Source organism: Notamacropus eugenii, chromosome 3, assembly GCF_028372415.1.
Source record: "Notamacropus eugenii isolate mMacEug1 chromosome 3, mMacEug1.pri_v2, whole genome shotgun sequence".
Lineage (NCBI taxonomy): Eukaryota > Metazoa > Chordata > Mammalia > Diprotodontia > Macropodidae > Notamacropus > Notamacropus eugenii.
This window is the reverse complement of record NC_092874.1, coordinates 8,453,909-8,467,559: the sequence shown is the minus strand read 5'-3', so window position 1 is coordinate 8,467,559 and position 13,651 is coordinate 8,453,909. Positions and strand designations below refer to the sequence as shown.

Genomic DNA, 13,651 nt, shown 5'->3' with positions numbered 1-13,651 from the left:
CAACTGGGAAATAAGAAATACCAGCAGTGGAGTATAGAAATCTATCTTGCCCTACAAGAAAAGAGAGAATATGGGGATAAGGGAAGGGAACAGTGTGATAGGAAGGAGGGCAGATTGGGGTAATGAGTAATCAGAATTCATGGTGTTTTTGAGTGAGGGAGAGGAAATATGGGGAGAAAATTTGGAACTCAAAATCTTGTGGAAATGAATGTTGAAAACTAAAAATAAATAAATAAATGAATTTAAGAAAAAATAGCTTTGTGTGACATGGGAGACACTGACACAGGACTGCTCAGTATGCCGTGCCCACATCAGAAAAGGTGCTGTGCCCTATGAACAAAGAACAATTGAGACAATGCAAAGGAAACATAGGATGTGCAAATTTGGAGTACCCATTCCAAATGTTCACACAGACTATTTGGATCCTATTTATGATAGAATATTCGCGGCTCATTTTGGTGTGATCATCCCCAGTTGGCCACACTGAAACTTCACTTTATCATGATGATGTTCTTTTGGTCCTCTTCGAGAATGAATGACAACAAGTAACCAACCCATTGACCCTGAGGGTCTTCCCCTCCCAGTTTGATTCTTTTTTAAAGGAGCCATGACTTGAGAAGCTACTTAAAGAAGTCTATTCACTGAATGGGTATATCTCACTCAAAGTGAGAATGCTGTAAGACCTAGGCCTGAAAGAACCAGGATCTCACATTGCATCCTGGGCCATTTCTGGCCATCCTGAGGAATATTAGGCCACTGGACCCAGAGGGCTCAGGAGAAGAAAGTGAGGTTGGTGACCTTGCACAGCCCTCCATCACTCAAATCAAAGTCAACTGTGAGTCATGTCATCATCTTGATGTCATGGTCCTCTTTGAGAATGAAGGACAAACACAATAACAAACTGTGTGTACATCAAGTCCTCTGCTAGGTACTCAGATTAGCAAGACAAAAGCAAGGCAGCACCTGCTCATAAAGATCTCATATTCAGATGGTAGAGGGAAGTTAGATGGATACCAGCTTGAATAATCTTGATCTAATCAAATATTTGAATTTTGGTGATCATTTGTAGACAAAATTTCCTTTTTTTGGTGGGTGGCACTTAAGTGTATATTTGTATCCCAATATCATTTTAATTTTCCATTAAAATGGAAATGATTTTATTTCTGACAATTTTGGCATATTATTCTGACAGACAAAAAATCTGGACAAACAAAATATTCTGACAAAATCTCCCAGTTTTGAGCTGTAAGCCCCTCATTCTCTATGAGTAAAGCAGAATTCATTCAACAGTCATTTCTGTTTTTTTCTTAAATCTTTTTTTTTAGAGATAATTTCTTTCTTGGAGTCATAAGAGTCCTTTCATATCTTCCATATTGTTCCAATGGTAGCTCCACAAATCCTAGCTGGTCAGCCCTTGGAAAAGTGCAGTAGGTCATTGGAAGCAGCATCTAGCTTCTGGTTGTATTCATGAAAGATTCTCAGGAGTCTGCAGTTCATCATTAAAATACATCTTTGGCAATTGTCTCTGAAAACTATCAGACTCTATCTAACATGAACACAGACTTTAAAAAATATCACAGGATCCTACATGAACCTTTCCCAATACTGAAAAAAAAAATGACCGAGGTGAAGCAGTTAGATCCAGTTACGGTCCCCTGTTTGCACAGCTGGGCTTCATTGGGTGAGGGCTTGTGTTACACACAGTTTGTGATCGGAAGTCAAAGCTATTAAAACAACCAAAGAGACAGGTCTTTAACCGCCATCTCTTCAGATTCTTTGTTCACTTACTGGGCTTCCGTGGAGGTCATGAGGAAGTTGGGCACCCATCGGTCATTAGCCAGCTATCGAAACTCACCTGAAGAACCCATCCCCTAGTGAGCGCATTAGCTTGGCTGCATTAAAATAGCATTAACAAATAAATAAATCCCAAAGGGCTTCATATTTTTCAAAGACTTCTATTTGTAATGTTATGGAAAGGGGGTAGTATGATGAAGGGTCTAGAAGTAGAGGAGCAGGAGGGAAGGACACTGATTGGAAAAAGTCAATAGCCCACACTACAAGAAGTTTACAAAGGCAAAAAAGAAAAAAAAAAAAAGCCCAGGACCAGCCAGAGAATTTTAGTTTCAGCAGAGAAACTCAAGTTTTCAAGGGTCCACAGAGGTCAGAGTTCAACTCAGATCCCTCCACATCTTGATCCAGAACTGTCCAGTAAGCTTTGGTTGAGAAACTTCTGCCACTGATTAATGAAGTTTTTGCTTACATAAAACTTAGATTTGCCTCTTTCCAGCTTCCAACTTAAGACTTCTGCCCTCTAGGGCTAAGAAGCACAAGACTACTGCTGCTTCTTTGGGAGAGTCATTCAAATGCCTGAAGACAGCTTTCACCTCCCTTCCCCTTCTCACAAGTCTTCTCTTTGCCAGGATAAACATTCCCAGTTACTTTAACTGATCCTCTTTTATCATGAACACAAAGCCCTTCCACATGCTGGTTTCTCTCCCTTGGACTTTCTCTGGCTTATCAAAATTCTTCATTAAAGGTATGCCCAGAACAGAACACAGTGCCCCAAAGAGGATCTCACCAAATCTAGGTGCTGCATACTCTCTCAGTGTGGGCAATTTTTTTTTTTAACTCACATACCTCACTGCCAAAGTATCTTTTCCTTCCTGATTTGAAATCATAATGCTTCCAAATCTTTGCAGAATGATTGCACATCATTTCCCTTCTATGATCTGGACTTGTCTACCACTTGTTCTCTGAATCTAGCATCTTGAATCTGATGTCCTGTAAGCATCTCCAAGACCACACATTGTGGACAGAATTCATTATGTACCACCCCATCCCCAGACTTACCCCTTTCCAACTTCCTTATTACTGCAAAGAACACCACCATTTTGCTAATCTAATTTTGTAAACTTTATGTCAACTTCAATTCCTCTTACTCACTCCATATAGGAAATCATTTGCTGAATCTTGGCATTTTTACCTTTCCAGCATCTCTTGCCTATATCCCTTTGGCTCTGTTCACATGGGTCAATTTGAGTGAAAGCCTTTGGTTGAAGTACTTCACTGGCCTTTGAGTAGACCTTGCTGCCTCAAATGTCTCCCATTCCAATCTGTCTTCCCCACTTATGGCAATGTTTTCCTTTTTCTGAGGGCAAAGTCTGACCACGTCACTCACCCAATTGATAAACACCAGTCCTTCCCCATTGTCTCTAGGATCTGATGTAAATGACTCTGTTGGGTTTTTAGATCCATAAAAATCTGTTTTTCCACCTCACCTTTGAAATGACTCCTCAACTTCCATAGATTTGTTCTTCAAGTGGTGGATTCCTCTTCAGATCTTTCATTTGAGGATGAATGACTCTAGGTCAGTCATGCTCATTTCTAACCTGGCTCAGCTCCTCATTCTTTGGATTACCTTTTCCTTGCTTTTTATGTATGACCTTTCCTGTTGGAATAGAAGTTCCTTGAGGGTAGGGACTATTTTTCTTTTTTTTATATCACTATTCATGGGAAGGAAGGGTGGTCAACCTATAGTAAGCATTCAATCAATGCTTTCTCTGATCTAATTTAACCTCCAGGTCTCTGCACTGGTTTTCCTCATAAGTGGACCATTCTTTCTCCCTACCTCTCCCTCTTAGAATCCTCAGCTTCCATCAAGGTACTGTTTGTGTTCAGTGCTTTCAGTCATGCCTGACCCTTCATGATGCCATTTGGGGCTTTCCTGGCGAAGATACTGGAGTGGTTATATAGATGAGAAAAGTGATGCAAACAGAGCTGGGGACTTGCCCAGACTCACGCTACTAGCTAGTGTTTGAAGCAAAATTTGAATTTAGGAAGCTGAGTCTTGCTGACTTCAGGCATGGCACTGTGTGCACTATGGTGCCACCTAGTGCCCCACTGGATGATGATTTAGGTCATTACTTTTGAGTTTCTATTTCTTTCTCTCTACTGATAACTCCCACCATTCTTAAAGTTTCATTTCTAGACAAGGTAAGAGAGTATGAATATCAATACAGTGCCACTGAGCTCACCTTTCATTTGTACATGAACATAATTTCTTTGAATTTTACTCAAACACTTTCTATGACTGGAAAGGGCTTCATTATCTACCAACTACTGGACATCACAGTTATCCCAAATAAGGGAAGACTTTGTGTCAATGTTGTCCTCTTACCCAAATAAAGCAGAGATAACATTGAAATTGAGTGTGAGCAACAGAACACAGTTTTCTGGGTCTCCGTCAACCACTCCATCTACATTGTCAGATTACTTAAACTCTTCCTCACAGAACCTAGCTGTGTTTAGTGCAGTGGATAAAACACAAGAAAGACTCATCTTCCTGATTTCAAATCCATACTCAGATATTCTCTAGCTGTGTGACTCTGAGTGAGTCACTATGTTTGCCTCAGTTTCCTCATCTATAAAACAAGTTGGAGAAGGAAAGGGCAAATCACTCTAGTGACAAGGAAAACTCTAAATGGAGTCACAAAGAGTCACATGACTGAGTAACAATCCATCCTTGCATTTACTTGATAACCTCCTACCCAGAGAATCCCTCTCACACTAAAATGAGGGAATAAAAGCCACCTAGGTTTATGGAATATGAACCATGTCATGCTATGCACAGAAATGTGTAACAAACCGCAGTGCCCTGCCATGGCAGTAGAGTTTCTGTCTTCCCCAGCTCCAAAGAACACTCAGCCTTTTTCTTGCTCTTATTACCAAAGCTCCATTCCTGGGTGGTCATGACTAAATGACTGGTTTTCTGCTGGCACAGAAACAATCACTATCTCCGTGTGACTTTTTTCTTCATCTTTCTGGAACTTGAAGAAGAGGATCTTGAACACCACTCTGTGACACCAAAAGTCAGGAGTGGAGGAATGGGGCTTTGGGCTTCCTTCATGGCAAGAAGGAGAGAATACTCAGCATATAGAATATGGATGTGTCCTCTTTTGTGGAACTTCCATTGAAAATGCTTTCCTGGCAGAAACAATGGATTGTAAGAAGGGGACTCCTTGTACCAGAGTTTTGTTTGAAAATCCCAAAACTCCACCTTATAACATACAAATAAAAATGAAAGAATGTCTGTGTCTCTTCCTGTATTTGAAAGAGGGAAAAGGTGGTATGGAGGGATGTGAGTGGAAGATGGGTGACAGTTGCACTGCTTTAATATTTTGATAAGTTGTGGGGAATGCCATATCTATATTTCTATATCTATGTATATAATGTCTCCTTAGTTATATTTCTTTGAAGAAAGTGTCATTTGGGAAGGGCATTTCTATGAAGTCTTTGCCAACATACAACTTGGGACCATGTTGGCTGATGGACATCTCAGTTTGCCCTTGAAAGGATTTCCACTATTTATTTGCTTCCTGACCAAAGTATGACTGGATCATCTCTAAATCTAGAGGTGTGAGCAATCCAAGAGGTACCCGCCGTCTCCAGGCTAGAAGCTTCTAACTCAGTTCAATCCAACAAGGCTTTAAGTGTCTATTAGGTGCTCAGCATTAGGAGCTGGGGTACAAGTAAGGAAAAAAATAAACATTGTCCTTTCCTCCAAGGAGTTTTCAAGCATTCAGAGAGGGTAATTAAAACGGGCTATGAGGTAATCTTTGGGTAAATGCTGGTATTCTGAGGGTACAATTGATATCAAGTGCCTACTTAGATCAGACACTTAGATCAGACTCTCTGCCTGGACCCTGATCTTTGTGGGTGATCTTTTGTGTCTTTGCCTTGGATTCCTCATCTGCAAAATGAATATATGTCACCTAGCATCTCTGAATCTCTGATCCTATAGTCCTAGGACCATTCTCAACAAAGAATAATATTTGTACTACTACTACTACTTCTACTTCTCTTCCTCTCCCTTCTATGCCTCTACTTCTATGGGTGCTGCTACTATTATTATTATTAATACTTCTAATACTAGTGCTACTACTAATAATAACACTTCCACAACCATCACTACTCCTCCTCCTCCTCCTCCTTTTCCTCCTCCTCCTCCTCCTACTACTACTAGTCCTGCTACAAAAGGAAAAGAGTCCCGGCCTTTCAGGAGCTTGTAGCTCATAACCATGCACAAAAAGTTATTAAAACTAGAGCAGTGAGCAATCCTCCAGGGCCTTGGAATGAACTCCTCGTTTCCTTTTTCTTCTTTTCCTCTGCCTCCTCCTCTTCCTTTTTGCCTCCCATACATGCTTTATTTGTTTGATTGAGTAATCCTCCCTCAGACATTGTTTGGCACAGACAATTAGGGTTTTTCTCCCATCATCATTGTGAATGGCAGGGATTTCTTTCCTTACCTGGTGTTCTCCTTCTCATGGCTTTCCCACCTTGTATGTCTCACAGAGGTTAACATCATGTGGGCGGCACACCAGACACATCACAGCTCTGAGGACTACAACTTATCCACAGCATTGAGACAATCTGCCTTCCAAACATATACATCCTGGGTAAGTCACATGGAATCTCTCATTTAAAGAAAGCATGCACATGCCACCCTCTTTATTCTTCTCAATAAATGGATGATCACCATCTCATACATGTACTTCCTCCTTTTTCCTGTGACCATGTTCACAGGAAGAAAGAGTTTTCCGGCGGGTCTTGATTCTGGGTCCTTGAGCTTTCCCCCAATACAAGCTGAGTGCTTTTTTCTCTGGAGAACTAGAGCATGTGATAAAGAAAACGAGGCAGGGCAATGGGAGGACAGCCTGTTTCCTGCATTTTCCCTATCACAGGGTGAGTGATTCCTTGTCCCAGAATTCCTTTGAGATGGAGTCACATGAAGACAGTTTGGGGACAGATTTAAGGAACTAATTCTTATCCTTGTATGACTCAGTCACTTTCAATCCTAGTCTCTTCTTGTCATGTCAAGTTGGCCACAAAATACGATTGGAATTTTCTATTTCCTGTCCAACTCTTCTTCCCAACTTCCCTGGGGCTGCTGTCACCCCAGGGCATGTGCTCATCACCTCTTTCCAGGACTGCATTATCAGACTTCTCATTGAAGCCCTGACTTCTGAAGCCTAGGAAGGATTTCTAAAATTCTTTGTATTTCTATTTCCAGTATTTAGCAGGATGACTCAGTCAATTAGTCCCTATATATTTAAGGCCTTGTCTTGGGTTTTGATATACATAGTAGGTACCTCATAAATACTCATTTATAGTATAACCAACTACAAATAGTTGATTAATTAATAAGTGTCAGGGAAATACTCCTAAAACACAGGTCTTAGCATGTCACTACCAAGATTAAGAATCCTCACTAGCTTTCTATTGCCTCTAGGATAAAATATATGTGAAATAACTATAGTTCTGCAATAGCACATATATAATAATAAAATGTAGATAAAATAAACCTTTTAGGTTGGCATTTAAAGTTTCCCACAATTTATTTCAAAATATGTTTCATCAATTCTTTCACATTATTCCCCTTTCTACATTCTCTGATTTGCCATCTCACTTCCAGACATTTGCCCTTGGAATATACTCCCTCCTTTGCCTGGCCTCATCTAATTAACACCTTTTAGTCTTAGCTGAGGAGCCCCTTCTACAGGAAACCTTTCCAGAAATTCCTCCCTATGTATGTTCTCAATGGGTTCAAAGGATCTTGTATTTAGTGATCTATTTGCATCTTTTATTCCCCACTATATTATAAATCTTTTAGATCAGAATTTACCTTTTGTGTGTCTTTGCTTGTTTTGTCCAGCACCAACTGGAGGCAGTACCCTTGGTGCTGGGAGGAAAGAATGGTAGGCATGCCTTTCTATTGTGACTCCCCCATTCCAATGACACATTGGCTTGACACATCTTGAGAGGTCATACTGATCTCTTGTTACCAAATTCCAAACTAAAGCTTCAGCACAGCAGAACAAGCCCAACCAAGGCCAGGTACATAATGGCATGTTCTGGCAGAGACCAGGCCAGAACCCTCACCTCCCAGATCAATGTTCCCTTCCTTAGACCGTAACGCTTCTAGGAAGGTAAGCACATTCTCTGCCATGCAATCCTTCCTTTGTTTCTTTGACTTTCTTATGTGAATGTATTGTCTTAATATATAATACTACTCCCTCCCTCTGCTTGCCTTTGAAACACATGCCTTGAGTCTATATGTCCTATTTGGTTAGTGAGTCACTGACAACTAACTTTATTCAGACCAGGCCAGGCCACAGAGCCAGCCTTCACATGCCATCCAGCTAAACACTCCAGTCTCTTATTCTGGGAACAGGAAAAAATCAAAATTTTGGCTGCTTCTGGAAAGGGCCTAGGAATCTGCTCTCCTCTGGCTCTTCTCACCACTTTTGTGACTGCCCAGACCAAACTATCCATTCTTGGTCACCTCTGTCCCTATGAGAATGTAAGTCCTCTGAGGTCAAGATGTTGCTTTGGCACCCCCAGTTCTTAATACATAGTGAATAGTTGATAAATACTTTGCATCCATTCATTCATTTATCTGGTCATTTATTTTATTCTCAGGGCTTTATACATAAGAATCATTTTCTATCAAGATTGTTCAGTTGGACTAAATTGAATTCAATGAGGCATAGTCTATCAACCAACATGTACAAAATGCTATTACATGCCAGGTGCTCTGCTGGGTGTGGGGCTCAAAGCTAGATGGGAACTAGGTCCAGGCCTCAAATACCTTACATTCTATCTAGACTGATATAAGGGATGTTGGCATCTTCTGCCTCAGGAGTGAGCTTGGCTCGTTGTATTAGCCCCTCTGTACTACTGCAACCCTGACCCATCTTAGCTTTCCTTGTTGTCCAAATGCTGAGCATGGGGGTAAATTTGAAATTGGACACAGCTATTCTAATAATAATGATAATACTTAGCATTTATATAACATTTTAAGCTTGACTAAGCACTTTACAAGTATTTCCTTTCATCCTCACTACAATCTTAAGAGATAGGTATTTATTCTTTCCCTTTTACAGATGAAGAAACTGAGACATAGAGAGTTAATGATTTCTACAGGATCTTAGAGTTGGCAGGTGTTTGATATAAAATTTAAACTCAGATCTTACAGAGCCCTGGGTTTAGAGTCAGGAAGACATCTTACTCCGACACTTACTAGCTGTGTGATTCTGGAAAAGTCACTTAACCCTGTGTTTGAGTTTCTTCATCTATAAAATGAAATGGAGAAGGAAATGGTAACCCACGTCAGTATCTTTGCCAAGATAACCCCACATAGCGTCACAGAGAGTTGGACATGACTGAGAAATGACTGAACAATGTAAATTTATGTATAGAAGCTGGCACATATAAGGATTTATGTGGATACATAAATGCAACATTTCATTAAAATAATAATAGCCACTCACATTTGTATAGCACCATCCAGTTTACATAATCTTTTGTTGCCATAAATCTTAAGTTAGTAATAAATATATTCTTTTCCCTGTTTTACAGATGAGAGAAATGACTCAGAAGAGTCAGTGGTTCTCCCAAGCCAATCTGCTAGTCCATCCTAGGGAAGGACTATTTCATATTGAGCCTCCTAAAGTATAAATGATGGGACAGAGGACTCTGGGTTGGTCGGTCAGTGCTTTTTAAGGACCTATAATGTGTAAGTCACAATGCTAAGCTTCAGAGATACAAAAAAGGCAAAAGATAGTCCCTGAGAAGCTCCCAGTCTAATGGTTCAACCAGAGCAAAACCTATTTACGCATTGCTTGATTCCTGGGAGCTGGCTTTTCCCTGTTCCATCTTTGGCCTTAGCAGATCACATCCCTTTTTGGTGTGCCAGATTTGAGCTAAGTGGGTTGGCTAAGGAAAGAGCTGACCTAGCTCCCTGTAGGGGCTGGAACCAAAGAGAGATAGTGCGGCCACATGGATAGAGTGCTGACATCCGACCAGTCACTAGCTACATCACACTAAGAAAGTAATTTTTCCTCTTGTGGGCATCAGGTTCCTCATCTATGGAATGGAAGGGGTTAGACTCAGTGACCTCCAGAGTTTCCTACAGCTCAAAGTTCACACTCTCCCTTATTAAAGGGTGAAGGCATCAAAGCCTGTCTTGGCTGCTGAATGAATGGAGGAGTTTGTACATTTTAAGTATTCCAGCTTAGTGACAGCAAGGTTCCTGAGTCCTCAAAGTCGATTTACAATTTTGTTGAGTAAAGGGAGTCCATCTTGTGATAGGTCCCTGGCGGGTTAGACTTGAATCTCCCTCTAGACCAGAAAACAGTGAGCTTTCAGAGACTCTTCCATCCTTCTTATCCTCTGCACACTTTCAAGCTCTCTTTATGTGGAATGATAAGCAAGTCATGGAACTTGGTAGTTACTAAGGCAGCAATTCACCTTGGAATAAATCATAAATTGGCTGTGTCTTCAAAAGGAAAGTGTAACTATCAAAGGAAAAGGTAATTTATGCTCAGAAAGCTTTTATTTTTACCTGTGATGGCTGGAATGCAAGAAGGAAGTGGTTTTTTTTGTTCAAATTACTGTGGTATTAAGTTGATAATTTAATGTTAAAAATAATAATAGTTGATATTAAAAGACCAATGTTAGGTGGACTCTTTAAACTAAAATGTGAGTGTTCTGCAAACTAGATTAAATAAAGATTGCCCATTTAATGTAACTCTCAAATATCCTCCAAACTCTAGTTCCTCCTCCCTAATTGCCCTCTCTTTATTAGGCTTATTCCATCTAACCCTATATATATATATATCATCTCATCTCGTCATACCATATTATGTCATATCATATCATATCAATCCATCCTGCATCTATCTATCCACCTATCCGTCTATCTATCTGTCTCTTTGTCTGTCTCTTTGTCTGTCTATCTATTTATCTGTCTGTCTATCTATCATCTATCCATCTATCTGTCTATCTATCTATCTATCTATCTATCCTATCTATCTATCTATCTATCTATCTATCTATCTATCTATCTATCTATCTATCTATCTATCTATCTATCTATCTATCTATCTATGTCCCTCATTAGAAAATAAATTCTTTATTAGGATAAATATATTCCATTTCGTATAGATTTCTGCATGCCATGAAGAATTCACCAATTTAATAGTTAGGAGATCTCTCCAGGATGTCCATGTCCCCCCCTTATTTCAAATAAGAAAATGGGTAACTAAATAGACCCAAGAAAAGTAAGTACAGAGGCACATCAACACCCAAGTGTGTGTGTGTGTAAAGTGAGAATAATAGGACTGCAGCTGGAAATGAAGGAGCTAACATATGCAAAGCCCTTTTCCAACATTAAAGGATCCAGATTGTTAGCTCTTATGACTGGATAGGAATACAACAGCTGCCAACTTGGAGCTGGTAGCCGAGGTGGGTCCTGGGGGTTAGTGAGCATGAATCCTGGTGAACAGAATACTGCCCTAGGGGTGTCTGTTGTCCCAGGGCATGTTCTCTCATAGAGAGTGTTGGTTATTTAACTCAAAATGAGTATATTCAGGCTCCATAATAGGAGGGAAACTTAGGAGAACACCTGTAGTAATCATATTAAAAAACATACTGAAAAGAACAGTTTTGGAAACCCTTTTAAAATACTTTATATATGTATATGTACATATGTATGTCTATATCTATATATGAAAAAAATGGACTAATAAGCTTAGGGATACATCACAGATACCTGTCTTCACCACTATTATTTCAATTACTACTAAAAATGTGAAGTATATCAATAAGGTAAGAGAGAGAAATTTTAATACATTATCACTGGGCAGAAGGAGACAGAATTATTTCTATTTGCCAATGACATGGTGATTTGCTTAGTAAATGAGAAAACAAATAAACTAGTTGATTAATAGCTTCTTCCCCCACATCATGGCCACTAGAGTGAAAGAGTCATATGTAGATACTGAGAATTGTCCTTATACTTTTTTAAAGTAGTATAGCTTTAGTGATCAGTTATGTTATATCAGCTTCTGGGCACACTCCACCTGTGTGTATCAATATCTCGGTGACAGCATACCTTCCCCACATCTCATTTTCTCCTTTGATGGATTGACATGTCACTCCATCCCATCCCCCAAAGTCCTTTCCCATTTCTGAATCTCCATATATATGATCACACAACGCATTCAGGGTTAATATTGACTACTTACTACTTCCTGACTATACTCATTCTCTCATCTTGGAAAACATTCTCAAGGCTAGGCCTGACCATAACCCTTCCCAACACTGTCTCCCCTTCTCCCGCCAAAAATCCCACAAATGACTTAACAAGTATAAAATGAGATCTGCTATGTGTTGGCTAGACCCCCTAAGTGATTCTTGAGCCTTTAGACAATGTTATACTGTCTGAAGGTATTGGTTTTAGCACCTATTATTTTCCTGTTATGAGTGTTGGGCCATCCTTCCTCTTCCCCTTCCACAAACATTAGGAAAGCTACAAGAGTCCAGTCAATTCACTTCTCTCTACAACCCAGTATGTTGTGATTGTTCCAGAACAGAGAGATTCAGGGTTAGACACAAGCATATCTCATTCTTCTACTGCAGCACAGTTAGGAGGGAAGGTTCTATTGCTCTATATTCATGGGGTTTAAAGGACTTGTAGCCTGGTGGATATATAAACCTGTGGCTTAAATTCACATTGCTTATGGTACTGAAAAACAAAACAGTCATGAACGAAGAAAAGAAATACCTATAGGCCATGGTGTATGATCATGCCTGGCAATTCCATCCTCATACCTCTTGTCATATTTAAGAAAAGAAAACAAAGACAAAAACAAAACAAAGTAACCAAACAAACCTCTGTGAATCTCCTTGGGAGCAGCAGGAGACAGATTCTTTTCATGGACTAGGGTGAGGCTCTTTAAAGCATTTCCCCCATCTTGATCAAACGATAACTTTTATACAACACTTAGCATAGTGCCTGAACATAATTGGTGCTATAGAAATGCTCATTCCTTTCTCTTCTTCCCCTTCTTCAGTCACCATTAAAGTTCTAAATGAGTTATATTCTACCATAGACCACACAAGTGGTATCCACAGACTAGCTGAGAGTCCACCTTGGCAAAGAAACAAAATGACACAGATTTAAAATTCCTAATAGGTAGCTAAATTCCTCAATGGATAGGGCAGGGGACCTGGAGTTAGGAAGACTTGAATTCAAATCCAGCCTCAGACACTCACTAGCAATGTGACTCTGGGCAAGTCACTTAACCTCTGTTTGCTTTAATCCATTGGAACAGGAGATGGTGAACTGTTCTAGTATCTTTGTGAAGAAAACCCCATACTGAAACATGAAAAGATGGGCACAAACCGAAGGCAACTTTTTTTTTTGTATGGGCAGCTGGGCTGTGCAATAGGCTCCAGGTGTGGAGTCAGGAAGATCTAAGTTCAAATCTACCTTCAGACACTTACTAACTATGTGATAGCAGACCAGTCACTTAATTCTTATTTACCTCAGTTCCTTACCTATAAAATAGGAATACACTAAAGAAGGAAATTGCAAACCCCAGTATCTTTGTGAAGAAAATCCCATGGACTTTGTCCATGGGGTCACATTGAATGACCCAACAACAACAATAGAAAATAAATATAGGAGGCAAGATGGCACTAGGAAAGGGCCTGGAGTTTGTAATCAGAGGAAATGGGTTTAAATCCTGGCTCTTCCACTTGTTGTTTGTGTCATAGTAGATTACTTTTTATCTCTGGGCTACATTTT

General features: G+C 39.9%; 1 protein-coding gene across 5 annotated transcripts in view; it reads left to right on the top strand.

Moving 5' to 3' along the window:
* AGMO (alkylglycerol monooxygenase) overlaps window positions 1–13,651 on the top strand; it is a 413,111-nt gene that overhangs the window by 167,153 nt on the left and 232,307 nt on the right. For all 5 annotated transcript variants that reach the window (XR_011976493.1, XM_072650817.1, XM_072650818.1 and 2 more), the window contains exon 4: window positions 6,352–6,455. Coding sequence is in view for 4 of the 5 variants with exons in the window: in XM_072650817.1 (XP_072506918.1) it covers window positions 6,352–6,455 (104 nt within the window). In the remaining variant the exon portion in view is untranslated. The remainder of the gene's footprint in view (window positions 1–6,351; window positions 6,456–13,651) is intronic.